Raw genomic sequence first — 17,751 nt, forward strand, 5'->3', positions numbered from 1 at the left:
TAGGTTTCTGACACAGAATGAATGTGGTCTAATGAACTTAAAAGTTTTTTTTTGCCTTTGAGCAATTCACTATGATGTTGAATATTAAAGGGAAACTTCGCAAAAAAATCAAAAATTGATATTATGTTCATTCTGTATAAAAATGCTCAAATTCATAGATATTAAAGTTTTATTCCGCTAGATAAGTGATCACCATCAATTTTAAATTTAGAGTATTAATTATCTGCGTTCCGCCATTTTGTCCTTCTTTCCCGATTAATGAAACGATATGTCTATAAACCACAAAGAAACAAAACTACAGTAACCGATGTAGTCGTAATTGCGTGTCGATATCTTGTCAATCGTACGGTTGTTTTATCCGACTAACTAACCATGGTCTGTTGTTTTTAAACTTGATATTGGAATTAGGTGAAAAGTCAAAGTTGAAATCATAAATAAGTGTTCCGTGAAAATTGTTTTCGAAAATCTAATTTGTTCATAATTCTTTAAAGTAATACTGTGAAAGTACTTTAATTCGTGGGTATCAATTTTCGTGGTTTGAGCAATATTTACATGTTCGTGGGTTTTTAAATTCGTGGATTTTAGTTTTCTTAAAAAAAATAAATGAAAAATTGAAGCCTTACTTAGAAACGAAGGTTACAATTTGTCTGGATTGAGAAAATTGCAAAGAAAACATTGACCCGGTAAACTGGTAAATCGTAGTAACAACACTTAATTAACCCAAGATAAAGTGATGAACAGATTTAAGACCATCAAAGGTGCTAATTAGGCCATAAACATGTCACCTAAAGAAAACAGTAACATAAACAAATGCTATAAACGTATCTTGAATTGTGAAATAATTTTTATCAAAATTAGTCCAAGCATGTAATTATTGTACGAGAATTTTGAGGATATAAAATGAATACTTTATCATTCAAGCATATCAATACCGGAAATCTGACTTTCATCGATTAAAAATATTTTTATGAGAATTAAAAGATCAAAAGTTGTACAGTTAAGGTTATTTTAAAAAGATTAGATGGGTATAATCCTGCATGCAGTTGTAGTTCATATTACGTTTGCCCTGTGACTACTATTATAGTATTTTCAGATTTTGCGTTATTCAATATATTCTCTAGATCATATCAGTAGTCAAACCTACATGGGGATCTTTCCATGTCTTGATTTGGGCAATGGTTGTTTTATTTCGTTGGACACTTAAATTCGTGGATAAAGTCCTCCACGAAAACCACGAAAATTGGTACCCCACGAATAAAAGTACTTTCACAGTAAACTGTTTTCAAATAAATTTTGATCTTCCCTCTTCTGATCACCAGCATGGCTAAAGGTATTACTTCCAAAGGTATTGTGAGGGGTGTGAGGTGACACGTCCAGGTATTCAAGCGATTTCCTGTCGGGCTTGCAAGTTCACGCATCGTTTCACTTCTGCAGGTATTGATCAGTGTACACGGCTGATAACATTTAACTTTCCATTTTGAACTATCAGATGTATAATATACAACTCTGTCTTACTTGTCATTACCAAACTCATACGCTTGTTTATAAATAACATTTCTGGTGTAAAGAATATTATTCATAAAAATATAAATAATACCCAAAAAATAAGATTTGATGAAATTAAAATCTATTTAAATATTTTTTCCAAGGGTGAATTTGGGAAAATGTAATATATACTCATTGTCAAAAGTGAAGGACAGATTGGAACATACCAGAAATATTGATTTAAAAAAATGTACGCACTTGCCGACGATTCGTTTATACGACTGGATAGAAAGTTACGGAACTATAGCGCAATTTAAAATATATACATGTATACATTGAACATAAGAAAAAAACATATATTTTGAATAAATAGGGGTAAAAGTGTTGTAAATAGACTAGTCCACGTATGCCAACAGTATGTAATCATCGAATGTCGATAGACTATTGTATACCAGAAGAAGAAGAGAACCAATTTGATTTAAATACAGGTCGATGTATAACTTTTGCTTTGGTTCATTGAAGTTGTGGACATAGTAAAATCACAGATTTATATTTCAATAAGATTGTTCTCGAACAAAGGAAGGAATTCGTCATCACAATTGTTATATATGCCACTGGACGAACACTAATTATCCCGAAGAGATGTGAATATTTTGCTGGGAAACTTTTGAGTATCAAAGTTTCAAATTAATTTCGGGATTTATTTTTTTTCTTGGTATTCAATAACAGAAAAAAGAATAAATAACTTGTCCGCTAAATAGGGGTAATCTTGTCAGATGAAAGACTTTTAGTTATATTTAAAAAAAAATAGGGAAATATGACATTAAATTGGTTCGGTCTTTTTTTTAAACATCGTTAAAAAGATGTGTGTCTAAGGTGAACGCCACAAGAACCCTGTAATACTAGTACGAGAGTATAGCATGCAAACATTCCTTCTCAATAATATGGTTGTATTGGAAATCTTTTCATTCAGATTGACAACTCATTGTCCGATATGCATGTAATATTTGCCACATGACGCCCATAGTTCTTTCTACCATCATCATCTTATTCTTTGATATTGCTGTCAACATCGATGGTTCACACCCAAACAAAAGGGGAGTAATGGACCTTCAGAGCTTCTCCGTGTTATACACTTATAAAATATATAGACGAAATTTCTGTATTGAAATGAATATACATCTCACAAACAGGATTTTCAAATAACGATTTTGAGTAATCACCTTTCAAACCAATATAAACGTATGGCAAGATATAACCATGAAGGAATTTAGTTTTTGTCAGACTCAAGAACTCATCACTATCATAAACGTATACGTATATATGCATGCAGTTTCAAATATCAAGAACAAGCGGTCAATGTCGATAGTCTGTTTTCTAACTGTTCAGAGTTAGACATGTCACTTGTTCATTCTTGAAAGCCTTCATATTCCCCGTCTAACGATGGGAACTGTTTCTGATTGTGTTGACTATAAATGCTTGTATGGTAATTCTGTTGTTTAGCTGTACAAGCGGTTGCATTTCATCTCCTTTCCCAACAAACAAACGAACGAAACGCTACTAGTCTGCTTTCTCTGGAGCTCATCCTCAATGGCTCTTAAACGTCAGGAAACTTACATGTATACTAATAATGATTGTTTCAAGAACAACGATGTATGGACGAACTATTCTAAATTCGTCAATATCTGTTATGCATGACTAAAAATAACTTTTATTACAACTACTGTATTACTTATTTGGATTAATGACGGCTATCATGTTCAACATTGCACAACTATTATCATAGAATTAAAAAAAAAATCCTCAAAAATCCTTAAAAAAAATTAATGCCAATTGCCGCTAAGAAAGTAATCAAAAATTGTTTCCTTTTATTTTTATACATTTTCGGATTTACGAATCTGAATTTTATTTTCAATTAATTTACACAATTTAATTATTGAATCTTTATTCTCATCGTGTATTAAATCTTAGTGTATTAACATCGTGACATCATACTCTTTCTAATCCTTTCTGGATATCCTTTCCAAATAACAACATTTATACCTGTGTACGCTTGAACTCACACCTGCGGCTAAATAGCTACAAGGTAAACGAATTGACCTCAAGCCGAGAAATATACAGTGACCTTTACAAAATAAGATACACACTCTGCTCACACATTAGTTGCATTGAAATGATTATCAAAACAATAACGGTAAATAGACAAGTAAATAGTAAAAATGTTCAATAAATATTTTATGAATAAAATCTCAACAATAATTAATTAAATTTATTCAAAAACATTTACTAGAGACAGAGACATATAATTTTATAGGAGTTTAATTCAATGAATACAAAACGGTATATGCATATTCATTTTCGTTCATTATTATATTGTGGTTAATAACTACGACCATTCGTCAGCTGTGCGCTTTTAATTACGTATATTGTCGATAAGCTATAAGAGTTAAACAGATTTTATTTTTTCCCAGAATTCAATAAATCGGGCTAATACGTCACGACCCACTCGAGAATTCAACAAAAAACGTTACAAATACTTGATTTTCTCCGTTATTAGAAGGAATATAAATTTAAAACTTTGCAAATGTGTTTTTTATGTAAAGATGAACATAATTAGATGATAAGTAAAAAATCGCGGAATTTCCCTTTAATCCTCTCAAAAAAATGTTTGAAGAAATTTTCTTTTTATTTATGAAATCAGAAATGAGAAAAATTTACCCCCCCCCCTTTTTTTCACATCCCCGTTTCCCTTTTTCCAAAACTGATATCAATTCAAATTTCTAATGGAGTTGGCAACAATAACTACTCTTTTAAATACATCATAAAATATTAAAATGTAAAATAAAGTGCTTGTTATCACTGAATGGTAAAGATTGGTTGGTAGTAAAAGTGAATATACATTGTTTATTGTATAAAACAATAAAAAAAACTTCATCAGCAACATTTTATATTGGCAAATTTCCAATGAAGTTATTTACATAAAGTTATTGGCAAATAAAAATAGAAAATGACATCATAGTCATGTCTGGTAAATGTCCAACATACATTATCTAAAAACATTTTAGATAAGATAAGGAAAAAAAGCTTCATCAGCAACATTTTATATTGGCAAATTTCCAATGAAGTTATTTACATAAAGTTATTGGCAAATAAAAATAGAAAATGACATCATAGTCATGTCTGGCAAATTTCCAACATATATTATCAACTACTATTCTATACAAAGAAAGATAACTCCAATTGAAAATTAATTGCTATTGCACAATATTGTGCAATTAGATATTTCTTGCTATTGTGCAATACTGTGCAATTGAAAATTTCTTGCTATTGCACAATACTTGATATGGAATCCTGATTTGGACCAAATTGAAAACTGGGCCCATAATCAAAAATCAAAGTACATATTTAGATAAAGCATATCAAATAAGCCCAAGAATTTATTTTTTGTTAAAATCAAACTTAGTTTAATTTTGGACCCTTTGGACCTTAATGTAGACCAATTTGAAAACTGGACCAAAAATTAAGAATCTACATAGACAGTTAGATTTGGCATATCAAAGAACCCATTTATTCAATTTTTGATGAAATCAAACAAAGTTTAATTTTGGACCCCCATTTGGACCAACTTGAAAACTAGGCCAATAATTAACAAGAGTGCACACGCTGAAATGTCTCGCCTTCTATACTAATCATTGATATTGTGTTGTTAGTCCTAAATATAAAGCTAAGCTTTATTACAACTGTCACATAAACTTAACATTAACCAAGATAACTAAACAAAGACCAATGAACCTTGAAAAAGAGGTCCAGGTCAGATGAACCATGCCAGGCAGACAGGTACAGCTAACAATGCTTCTATACAACATACATAGTTGACACATTACTTATAGTTTAAGAAAAATAGACCAAAACACAAAAACTTAACACTGTGCAATGAACCGTGAAAATGAGGTCACGGTTAAATCAAACCTGCTCGACTGACATAAAGATCATAAAATATTTCCATACACCAAATATAGTTGACCTATGGCATATAGCATTAGATAAAAAGACCAAAACTCAAAAACTTTACTTTGACCACTGAACCATGAAAATGAGGTCAAGGTCACATGACATCTGCCCGCTAGACATGTACACTTTACAATCATTCCATAAAACAAATATAGTAGACCTATTGCATATAGTATAAGAAAAACAGACCAAAACACAAAAATTTTACTATAACCACTGAACCATGAAAATGAGGTCAAGGTCAGCTGACACCTGCCAGTTTGACATGTACACCTTACAGTCCTTCCATACACCAAATATACTAGCCCTATTGCTTATAGTATCTGAGATATGGACTTGACCACCAAAACTTAACCTTGTTCACTGATCCATGAAATGAGGTCACGGTCAAGTGAAAACTGTCTGACAGACACGAGGACCTTGCAAGGTACGCACATATGAAATATAGTTATCCTATTACTTATAATAAGAGAGAATTCAACATTACAAAAAATTTGAACTTTTTTTTCAAGTGGTCACTGAACCATGAAAATAAAATATAAAGCTTTTAAGAAGTGAGCTAACGCCGCCGCCGTAGCCGCCGCCGCTGCCGGATCACTATCCCTATGTCGAGCTTTCTGCAACAAAAGTTGCAGGCTCGACAAAAATCTAAGTACATTTTTAAATTCAGCATATCAAAGAACCCCAAGAATTCAATTTTTGTTAAAATCAAACTAAGTTTAATTTTGGACCCTTTGGACCTTAATGTAGACCAATTTGAAAACGGGACAAAAATTAAGAATCTACATACATAGTTAGATTCGGCATATCAAAGAACCCCAATTATTCAATTTTTGATGAAATCACACAAAGTTCAATTTTGGACCCTTTGGACCCCTTATTCCTAAACTGTTGGGACCAATACTCCCAAAATCAAACCAAACCTTCCTTTTATGGTCATAAACCTTGTGTTTAAATTTCATAGATTTCTATTTACTTATACTAATGTTATTGTGCGAAAACCAAAAATAATGCTTATTTGGGCCCCTTTTTGGCCCCTAATTCATAAACTGTTGTGACCTCAACTCCAAAAATCAATCCCAACCTTCCTTTTGTGGTCATAAACCTTGTGTTAAAATTTCATTGATTTCTATTTACTTATACTAAAGTTATTGTGCGAAAACCAAGAATAATGCTTATTTGGGCCCTTTTTTGGCCCTTAATTCCTAAACTGTTGGAACCAAAACTCCCAAAATCAATCCCAACCTTCCTTTTGTGGTCATAAACCTTGTGTTAAAATTTCATTGATTTCTATTCACTTTTACTAAAGTTAGAGTGCGAAAACCAAAAGTATTCGTACGACGACGACGACGACGCCAACGTGATAGCAATATACGATCAAAAAATTAAAATTTTTGCGGTCGTATAAAAAGGGGGATTTTCAACACTTCGGACAATAACTCAAAAAGGCTTTCACCAATGTCCATGAAACTTTGGTGAATTGTTTATATCTATTGATGTAAGCTCCCTTTCAATTTTTATAAATTTCAGATTTTACATTTCCGTGTTATGAATTTTTATGCTTAAAAAAGGGGGGATTTTCCAATTTTGGGACAATAACTAACACTTTCACAAAATTTTATGCAACTTTGATAAATTGTTTATATCTATTGACATAAGCTCCCTTTCCATTTTTATAAATTTTAGATTTGACGTTTTCTTAAGTAATGAATTTTTATACTTAAAAAAGGGGGATTTTATGAAACTTTGGTGAATATATTAATGTAACATCCCTTTTGATTTGTATATATATTTCTAGTTGACCATATAAATTCATTTAAAGCATAAAAGACAAGTTAAAAGAGCAACGGGCGTATCATGCGCTCAAGCGCAGCCCTTTATTACATTGAGTCTATGGGAGCAACATTCTGACTTTAACAGTGCTTAAAGGGAAAATTCGCGATTTTTTACTTATGGTTTAAATATGTTCATTATGACATAATATATATATTCACAAAGTTTTATCGCTATATGTGCAGTAATAAAGGAGAAATTCAATAATTAATGAAAAAATATTATCTACTTCCTGTAGGTCGTGACGTTTTCTCCTGGTTTTTGCATGCCGGGATTTAAATAACAATCATTAAAAGTCTTGGTTTTTAATCATATTTTAACGTAATCGTAAGCACGCCGATGACTTATGTTTTATCTAATAACCATCCGATAATAAGAAGATAAAACGCACAGACGTGCAATTGTACACATTCATGAGATAAATTTTCTATGTTAAACATATATATTCGAATTATTTTTGTAGACAACACAAAAAATTATAAATTTATTTTTAATTAATGCAATTTCGGACTGATAAGGTGAACAAATTAAAGTACAATAATCTGTAAAGACAATATGTTGGTGTACTCTTATTGACCTTTTACTATCTCTGCTATGACTAGGTTTATACGATGTGTGTATTCACGGTTCTGTGGCAATACTCGTTGATGGCTTGTTGAAAGGTAAATTGTTATTTGCACTTCGGTATTTAACCACGCCTCTAGGGCACACCTTGCCAGGTGTGACTGTCTATTCGGATCAGTGAATTATAAAACGAGGGAGCATTTAATACACACATTTAAAATACATATTCAAGTTGGTGACAAATAAAAATAGATCGTCGTGGAATTATTTAATTATATTTGCTGCTATTATTTATTTGAATTCAAATAAATTAATTTACTAAGAAATAAACAATTTTCGGTTAAAGACATGTGTCAGAATGAAATACACCTCTTGTCCTTGATTTATGTCTCATAAAAAAGGGGAACTTAGAAATTAGAAATAGCTTTACCAAAGCATTTTGATTGTCTTTATTAGGCAAAAAAATGTACGAGAACACTTGCATTTAGACTTTTGAAAGCCATGTATTAATTAATATCTGAAACTATCTGAAGATAACTCTACCGAAGCGGAATATAATATGTACGAATAAGAAAAAAAAACTTTTGTTTTTAAATCTTTGCACATTTATGATTAATTATTGTTATCTATTGTTCATTTAATTACTTAATTAGTACCTAAAATATGTCTACCGCTTGGCATTAAATCTCGGTGTGGTAGGAAGGGATTATTACATATAGATTATATTATTTGGATGAGGATTTGGGCTAGCCTATAAAACACATTAATTTGTTAACATACATTCGAGACCAAAGGATATTAACTTTGATGATTCAATTAACTTTTACTCACATATTTTTCTCTTATGATTTGTGTGTGCTTGTTATTATAGGACAGTGTATATATATGGTCCAAAAATCAATCATAAAATCATAACTAAAAATGTCTTGTTCGGAGAATGATAGTACTAAAAAAAAAGAAAGAATTATAGTACTAGCAGTGGTTGCACTCCGTCAAGAGAGGCATATTTTGACGAGTATGGTCAATTTGGGTACGCACTAGAGCCAGAGTATACCGAAGAAGAGCTCCATGAAATGGAAGCTGCAGAAAGTTCCCGAAATCAAGATATTCTTAGCAACCCTCGCCAGTTTAACACAGATTGGTGTTCGTGTACTAAATGAATAGTTATGCCGTTATTGACGGAATGTCTTTGTTGCCACGAATTTACTCTCTTTGATGGTAATATTGAATTGGGTGAATGCATTAGTGACAATATCGATTTTAGAACAGTTTGTCTGAACCCGGTTGTTCTTGAAACCAGCTATTTAAGTTTTTTGAGGTACAAGCGCCATAGAGGGAAGCTCCAGATGTGCTAACTCACAGCCAAAGCCGACTAATAGCTTATCGTCAGTTTGTTTGTTGGGTCAGAAAAGGGCAACCACTTGGCAAGAGAAACAGAGTGACTATTCCAGCTTGTGATGTTAACATTATTAGGGAAGCATTTCCATCACAAGATGGTGTTTATGAAGGCTTCAAAGAATGTGAAAGTGACACGCCAGACTCGGAATAGTTGTAAAATAGACATATGCTAGATTTGAGGCTCAAAATATTCTTTTGTATATGTATAGATAAAATATATATCTCTGCTTTAATTCTTTCATGTTCACATTTAGTTGAATTAAACAATATACTTTTACCTTTGTTCACTGTTGAAGGCCATACCGTGACTTATATAGCTGCTTAAGTCCACATCATTTGGGTACGTGTCTCCCAACAAAACAAACCACAACTTCTTATTTAATCAAAATTAATGACTTATCTTTTTGCGGAAGTTTAGTATGCAAAAGTACAAAGTTATAAATGGGTGTCTTGCAATATCGAAGTGATAATCTATTTGTCAGATCTCTTATATCTTTTGACGAAATCAAACCATCATGGTATATTCTGCATTTGTATAGACCGAAGTGTACTAAATGATATTCATATTTTCTGGTATTGTACGAAAGAGAATTGACCTAACAAAAGAATTGCTATCTTAGGCTGTTAGTAACACATGTAGAGCAGTGGGTCGTTGTTGGACATATAAATCTTAGAAAGTGTATCATCTGTTGAATTTACAGGTCACTGAAAGGGGAAGTCCCATACGGAAGAAGGTGTTGAGGATGATTTTTTTATATCCAGTGACACATATTACATGCGTATTCTTAAACGTTTGAAACTTTTATACTCAATAGTTTTCCTAGAAAATATTCACATCCCTTGGGCAGTTGGGGATTATAAGTGTACGTCCAGTTGGATATATAAATCTGTGATTTTACTATGCATATAACTTCGATGAACCAAAGCAAGTTATATATCGACCTGTATTTAAATCAAATTGGTTCTCTTCTTCTTCATCTTCTTTTGGTATACAATAGTCTATCGAATTCGTTGATTTCATACTGTTGGCATACATGGACTAGTCTGTTTACAAAACTTTTACCCCAATTTACACAAAATGTATGTTTCTTTCTTATGTTCAATGTATACATGTATATATTTTAAATTGCGCTATAGTTCCGTAACTTTCTATCCAGGCGTACAAACGAATCATCGACAAGTGAGTACATTGTTTTAAATCAATATGTCCAATCTGTCCTTTACTATTGACAACGAGTATATATTACATTTTCCCAAATTAACCCTTGGAAAAAATATGTAAATAGATTTTTATTTCTTCAAATCTTTGTTTCTTTTGGTATTATTAATATTTTTATAAATAATATTCTTTACACCAGAAATGTTATTTATAAACAAGCGTATGAGTTAAGTAATGACTAGTATATTATATCACTTTCGGACACGCAAGACAGAGATGTATATTATACACCTGATAGTTCAAAATGGAAAGTTATAAGTTATCGGCCGTGTACACTGACCAATACCTACAGAAGTGAAACGATGCATGAACTTGCAAGCCCGACAGGAAATCGCTTGAATACCTGGACGTGTCACCTCACACCCCTCACAATACCTTTGGGAGTAATACCTTTAGCCATGCTGGGGATCAGATGAGGGAAGATCTGAATTTATTTGAATAAAGTTTATTACTTTAGTTTAAAGAATTATGAACAATTAGATTTTCGAAAACAATTTTCACGGAACACTTATTTATGATTTGAACTTTGACTTTTTAACTAATTCCAATATTAACAGTTTAAAAATAACAGACTATGGTTATTTAAAAAAAATAAGAACATTTTCCGTATCAAGTTAGTTAGTCAGATAAAATAACCGTACGATTGACAAGATATCGACATGCAATTACGACTACATCGGTTACTGTAGTTTTGGTCCTTTGTGGTTTATAGACATATCATGATTTTTAATCGGAGAAGATGACAAAATGGCGGAACGCAGAGAATTGATACTCAAAATTTAAAATCGATGGTGATCTCTTATCTAGCGGAATAAAACTTTAATATCTATAAATTTTAGCATTTTTATACAGAATGGACATAATATAAAATTTTGATTTTTTGGCGAAGTTTCCCTTTAATGAAAAATGACAAAAAAATCTTTAGGGTAGGCTATTATTAAGACTAAAAAGTAAGGTAGGTAGGGTAACTGGAACCACACTCAATTGTTATTTGGACTAAGCTGTGAGCATATCATAAACTAGACATCATACCACATCTTCTTATATCTATCTTAATATAAGCTGTGAGCATATCATAAACTAGACATCATACCAAATCTTCTTATATCTATCTTAAGATAAGCTGCGAGCATATCATAAACTAGACATCATACCACATCTTCTTACATCTATCTTAAGATAAGCTGTGAGCATATCATAAACTAGACATCATACCACATCTTCTTATATCTATCTTAAGATAAGCTGTGAGCATATCATAAACTAGACATCATACCACATCTTCTTATATCTATCTTAAGATAAGCTGTGAGCATATCATAAACTAGGCATCATACCACATCTTCTTATATCTGTCTTAAGATAAGATGTGAGCATATCATAAACTAGACATCATACCACATCTTCTTATTTCTGTCTCAACATGGCTGTCATAAGTTAGGAGCCTGTAACTCAGTGCTTGTTGTGGTTTGCAGTATATCATATTTGTTTTTCTATCTACCCGGTATACTGTTTTGCACATAAATATTGTGACAATGGACATGATTTAAACGATTATTGAAACATCTTTAACAATACAATACAGAGTTTATTTGCGTGTATCCTCATCAGGGAAAATTATACACCGCGGAAATTTAATCTGCCCATTTTGTCATCAAATTGCGAAAAAAAAAAACAATTATAGTATATGTATATGACTGACCATTTTCTACACTACAAGGGTGAAAAATTACAACTTTTAAAAACTTTATTTGTTTTTATCTGGACGTAGTATAATAATTCTAACGTTCATATTAGGTCATATGTGGACTACTTTCAGCATAGATTATAACAGAATATTATTTAAATAGATAGCAAATTTTAAACAAATAAATATGTCCTACTTTGCTTTGCGTCCTTTTGTTTTGATATAATGACTGATTCCCTCTTTATCATAGTGATGACCACAATAAGAGTTTTTGACCGGATTAATCATATCTTTGCCAGTATATGGACAGCGTGTGTTGATCTCTGGCTGTGTCATGGCAATATCCTCATCAATCTGAGTGGATGTAGCTGGACCAGCATATGATCCTTCTGAAACAAACAATTGTAGTCTCAAATGGGGGAGAAATGGACAACCTAAATCTTTTATTATCCTATTACTGAAAGTTATTGTTTATTTAAAATCAAAGAGAAAATTATAAGTCTTAACTGAAGCGAAAAAAAGTAACATTAATAAATTGTAACTTTGCTGGTTTTTAAGCTAACAATATTTTTAAGACTAAGCTTTTAAACAGAACAGAAGAATTTTTTGTAAGGATTGAAAAACATTTATTTCTTTTCTGTATTACTTGAAAAACTTTACAGAAGGGACAACTTTTTCATCATAGAGGATAAATACTACTCCCAATTAGTGGAAGTGTGCCTTAATTGGCAGAAGTTAGAGGCATACAGATACATCATACATTCACACGACTCTAAAACGTATATATCATTTATATTAATACATATTGAGGACAAACAGCTGTGGGTTTGAAAACATACATGTTCTATTCTCAATTTTATGTGTAAACAAACAGTACTAATGTGCTCATATCAAACCACCAACAGCTTCTTAGATAAAAAGGATTGTAAAACAAATGTCCATTTTATCACAAAGAGATCTCAAATAAGGACTTTTAATTCAAATTCAAACCTATCACTAAAAATAAAAATTATTATTAATGACTTAAATAGCTCAAAATAATATGAATGTATTACTACTATCTGGCTGAGGCAAATTTTAGGAAGGGATTTAAATCATAAAAAAATCTTCATAATAAGACCAAAGTGAGTTAAAGAACAGATCCATTAGAACAGCTGGTCATTTTAAAAATCTTTTAACCATTGCAGAAAAGATTGGACCACCACAGCACAAAGTGAAGATAGTCACACATTGATTAAATCTGTACAAACCACAGAATACACAATCTGAAATAGGGAAGTAAATCATTATTATCCTGTAAACAGAACCAATCTTACTGCACCAGATGTCATTTCAACAACTCTTCAGTGATGTTCAAAGCCAAATATTTGAAAATTAATAGGATATCAATTTATAAATGTATGACAATTAACCAGGGTTCGTAATACTAAGGGCCTTCATTTACTTTAGTATAACCATGAATGAACCCTAAAAAATAGAGTATAGAGACCCTTAAAGTAAAAGAAGGCCATACTAAGGAACAAGGGCTAACCAGGTGCTCCGCAGGGCGCAGCTTTATACGACCGCAGAGGTCGACCCTGAACAGTTGGGGCAAGTATGGACAAAACATTCAAGCGTGATACAGCTCTGAATTTGGATTGTGATCAAATTTTTGACATTACATGGGTTTTTTTTACACAAAACAAATGTCAAGATTTTACAAATCAATTAAAGATTTCTTTTTCAAACTTTTTAAATCTAAAATTAAATAGTTGACACAGCATAGGTTTCTGACACAGAATGAATGTGGTCTAATGAACTTAAAAGTTTTTTTTGCCTTTGAGCAATTCACTATGCTGTTGAATATTAATCCTCTCAAAAAAATGTTTGAAGAAATTTTCTTTTTATTTATGAAATCTGAAAAATTTAAACCCCCCTCCTTTTTTTTCACATCCCCGTTTCCCTTTTTCCAAAACTGATATCAATTCAAATTTCTAATGGAGTTGGCAACAATAACTACTTTTTTAAATACATCATAAAATATTAAAATGTAAAATAAAGTGCTTGTTATCACTGAATGGTAAAGATTGGTTGGTAGTAAAAGTGAATATACATTGTTTATTGTATAAAACAATAAAAAAAACTTCATCAGCAACATTTTATATTGGCAAATTTCCAATGAAGTTATTTATATAAAGTTATTGGCAAATAAAAATAGAAAATGACATCATAGTCATGTCTGGCAAATGTCCAACATACATTATCTAAAAACATTTTAGATAAGATAAGGAAAAAAAGCTTCATCAGCAACATTTTATATTGGCAAATTTCCAATGAAGTTATTTACATAGAGTTATTGGCAAATAAAAATAGAAAATGACATCATAGTCATGTCTGGCAAATTTCCAACATATATTATCAACTACTATTCTATACAAAGAAAGATAACTCCAATTGAAAATTAATTGCTATTGCACAATATTGTGCAATTAGATATTTCTTGCTATTGTGCAATACTGTGCTTTTGAAAATTTCTTGCTATTGCACAATACTTGATATGGAATCCTGATTTGGACCAACTTGAAAACTGGGCCCATAATCAAAAATCAAAGTACATATTTAGATAAAGCATATCAAATAAGCCCAAGAATTTATTTTTTGTTAAAATCAAACTTAGTTTAATTTTGGACCCTTTGGACCTTAATGTAGACCAATTTGAAAACTGGACCAAAAATTAAGAATCTACATACACAGTTAGATTTGGCATATCAAAGAACCCATTTATTCAATTTTTGATGAAATCAAACAAAGTTTAATTTTGGACCCCCATTTGGACCAACTTAAAACTAGGCCAATAATTAAAAATCTAAGTACATTTTTAAATTCAGCATATCAAAGAACCCCAAGGATTCAATTTTTGTTAAAATCAAACTAAGTTTAATTTTGGACCCTTTGGACCTTTATGTAGACCAATTTGAAAACAGGACCAAAAATTAAGAATCTACATACATAGTTAGATTCGGCATATCAAAGAACCCCAATTATTCAATTTTTGATGAAATCACACAAAGTTCAATTTTGGACCCTTTGGGCCCCTTATTCCTAAACTGTTAGGACCAAAACTCCAAAAATCAAACCCAACCTTCCTTTTATGGTCATAAACCTTGTGTTTAAATTTCATAGATTTCTATTTACTTATACTAAAGTTATGGTGCAAAAACCAAAAATAATGCTTATTTGGGCTCCTTTTAGGCCCCTAATTCATAAACTGTTGTGACCTCAACTCCAAAAATCAATCCCAACCTTCCTTTTGTGGTCATAAACCTTGTGTTAAAATTTCATTGATTTCTATATACTTATACTAAAGTTATTGTGCGAAAACCAAGAATAATGCTTATTTGGGCCCTTTTTTGGCCCTTAATTCCTAAACTGTTGGAACCAAAACTCCCAAAATCAATCCCAACCTTCCTTTTGTGGTCATAAACCTTGTGTCAAAATTTCATAGATTTCTATTCACTTAAACTAAAGTTATAGTGCGAAAACCAAGAAAATGCTTATTTGGGCCCTTTTTGGCCCCTAATTCCTAAAATCTTGGAACCAAAACTCCCAAAATCAATCCCAACCTTCCTTTTGTGGTCATAAACCTTGTGTTAAAATTTCATTGATTTCTATTCACTTTTACTAAAGTTAGAGTGCGAAAACTAAAAGTATTCGGACGACGACGCAGGACGACGACGCCAACGTGATAGCAATATAAGGACCAAAAAATTAAAATTTTTGCGGTCGTATAAAAAGTCTATTACTTTTCTTGACCCCAAAAGTGATATCTAGTCACCCTGCAGGTGTTAACAAAAGTAGCTTTTGTCATTCGTAAATTTCCATTTTTTCAAGTAACTGTAATGTAAAATTTTACTTCATAAGTGAAGAAATTCATGGATAATTTAATTCTTAAGAAAAGTTGTGAAAACATGGACTCTGTAGACTGGTTGTATGTTATTTGACTTTCTTCTGAAACAATTTGTTACTTTATGAAAACACGAGTTTAACCCTTACCATGCTGGGGCCGTAATATTACAGCAATACCTAAAGTAATGTTATTTTGCTCCAATGGCTCTCTACTTTTGGAGGTAAACTTTAAGATATTATTTAGAAATATATGCATGTTATGGTTGTTACCTCAGATTTACACTATTATTGTCATGTTATTCAGTTTAAAATATGAATTTCAAAAATTGAAATCGGATAAAACTTTTATTTTAAGGGCTTTTTTGCAAGCATATAACTACTGATTGTGTTTAATATTGAAATAGCCTAGGAAACTACTTCTATCAGTCATTCAGTTGCAGTTCCAGTTTAAGTAAACTAGAGGCTTTAAAAATATAATACCAAAACTGCATTTTCTATTTAGCCGTTTTTCTATTTATGTCAGCCATGATGCTTGGGAGCCAGGGTCATCAGACACATTTTTATACAACCGCAAACAACTTTTGGGGTCGTATTATGGTATGATGTTGTATTGGCTTCTGTGTCCTCCAAAGACACATTTGGTTTCAAGATATTTACTTTCAGTAAATGTACCTATATGAAATTTTACAAGGAGGTTAAATACCACAAAAACAAGGTTGGGATGGATTTGAGGGGTTATGGTACCAACAGTTTAGAATTCAGGGGCCCAAAACAAGTCTTTTTGTAGTTTCATGACAATAACTTGTGTGTAAGTTTATGGATCAATCTGACATTTTACGACAAGGTTCCATATCACAATTGGGGATAATTACTCAAAACATACAAGAATTAGGGGTCAAAATAAAATTGATAAAGGAAATGGGGATTTTTTCTAGTTTCCAGACAATAATTTGCTTTAGGTGTATGGATCTCTCTTACATTGTACTATAATGTTCCATAATACAAAGGGAAGACTGGGATTGAGTTTGGGGTAATTGTTCCCAAGGAGGGGGGGGGTCAAAAAGTTTGGGGGGAATTATTTTTCCAATTTTTTCAAGGGGTTCATATTTCTTTTTCAAAACTTTTCAAATTTCAAACTTTTGAAAAGTTTTGAGAAGAAATCTTTAACTGCACAATATTGTGCTATAGATTTGTAAGATCTTTGACCACATTTATTTTGTGTCAGAAACCTATAATATGTCATAAATTTGATCACAATCCAAATTCAAACAGTATCAAGCTTGAATATTGTGTCCAAATTTGCCCTAATTGTCCAAGATTTTACCTCTTTGGTCGTATCAGGGTGAGCTCAGCAAAGCAATTTATTTGAACTAGATACCCTAATGATGATTGTGGCCAAGTTTTGTTTAATTTGTCTCAGTAGTTTCAGAGGAGAAGATTGTTGTAAAAGTTCACAAAAATTTACGAAAAATGGTTAAAAATTTACTAAAAACGGCAATAACTCCTTAGGAGATAAATTAACCATTTTGGCCATATTGAATTATTCGTAGATCTATTTAAAACAGGTCTATAAACCGTTCATTTGCAAGCACAGACAAATAATTATGCAATTGATGAAACTTCCTGATTTAAAAATGAGATAAATGTGTTATTCAACAGGGTACAATCA

General features: G+C 31.6%; 1 protein-coding gene across 3 annotated transcripts in view; it reads right to left on the bottom strand.

Annotated features, from left to right (window-relative positions):
- Positions 1–17,751, bottom strand: part of LOC143054090 (E3 SUMO-protein ligase NSE2-like) — a 45,075-nt gene that overhangs the window by 11,517 nt on the left and 15,807 nt on the right. For all 3 annotated transcript variants that reach the window (XM_076226985.1, XM_076226987.1, XM_076226986.1), the window contains exon 5: positions 12,394–12,586. In XM_076226985.1, coding sequence (XP_076083100.1) covers positions 12,394–12,586 — 193 coding nt within the window. The remainder of the gene's footprint in view (positions 1–12,393; positions 12,587–17,751) is intronic.

This window comes from Mytilus galloprovincialis, chromosome 12 (genome assembly GCF_965363235.1).
Source record: "Mytilus galloprovincialis chromosome 12, xbMytGall1.hap1.1, whole genome shotgun sequence".
NCBI lineage: Eukaryota > Metazoa > Mollusca > Bivalvia > Mytilida > Mytilidae > Mytilus > Mytilus galloprovincialis.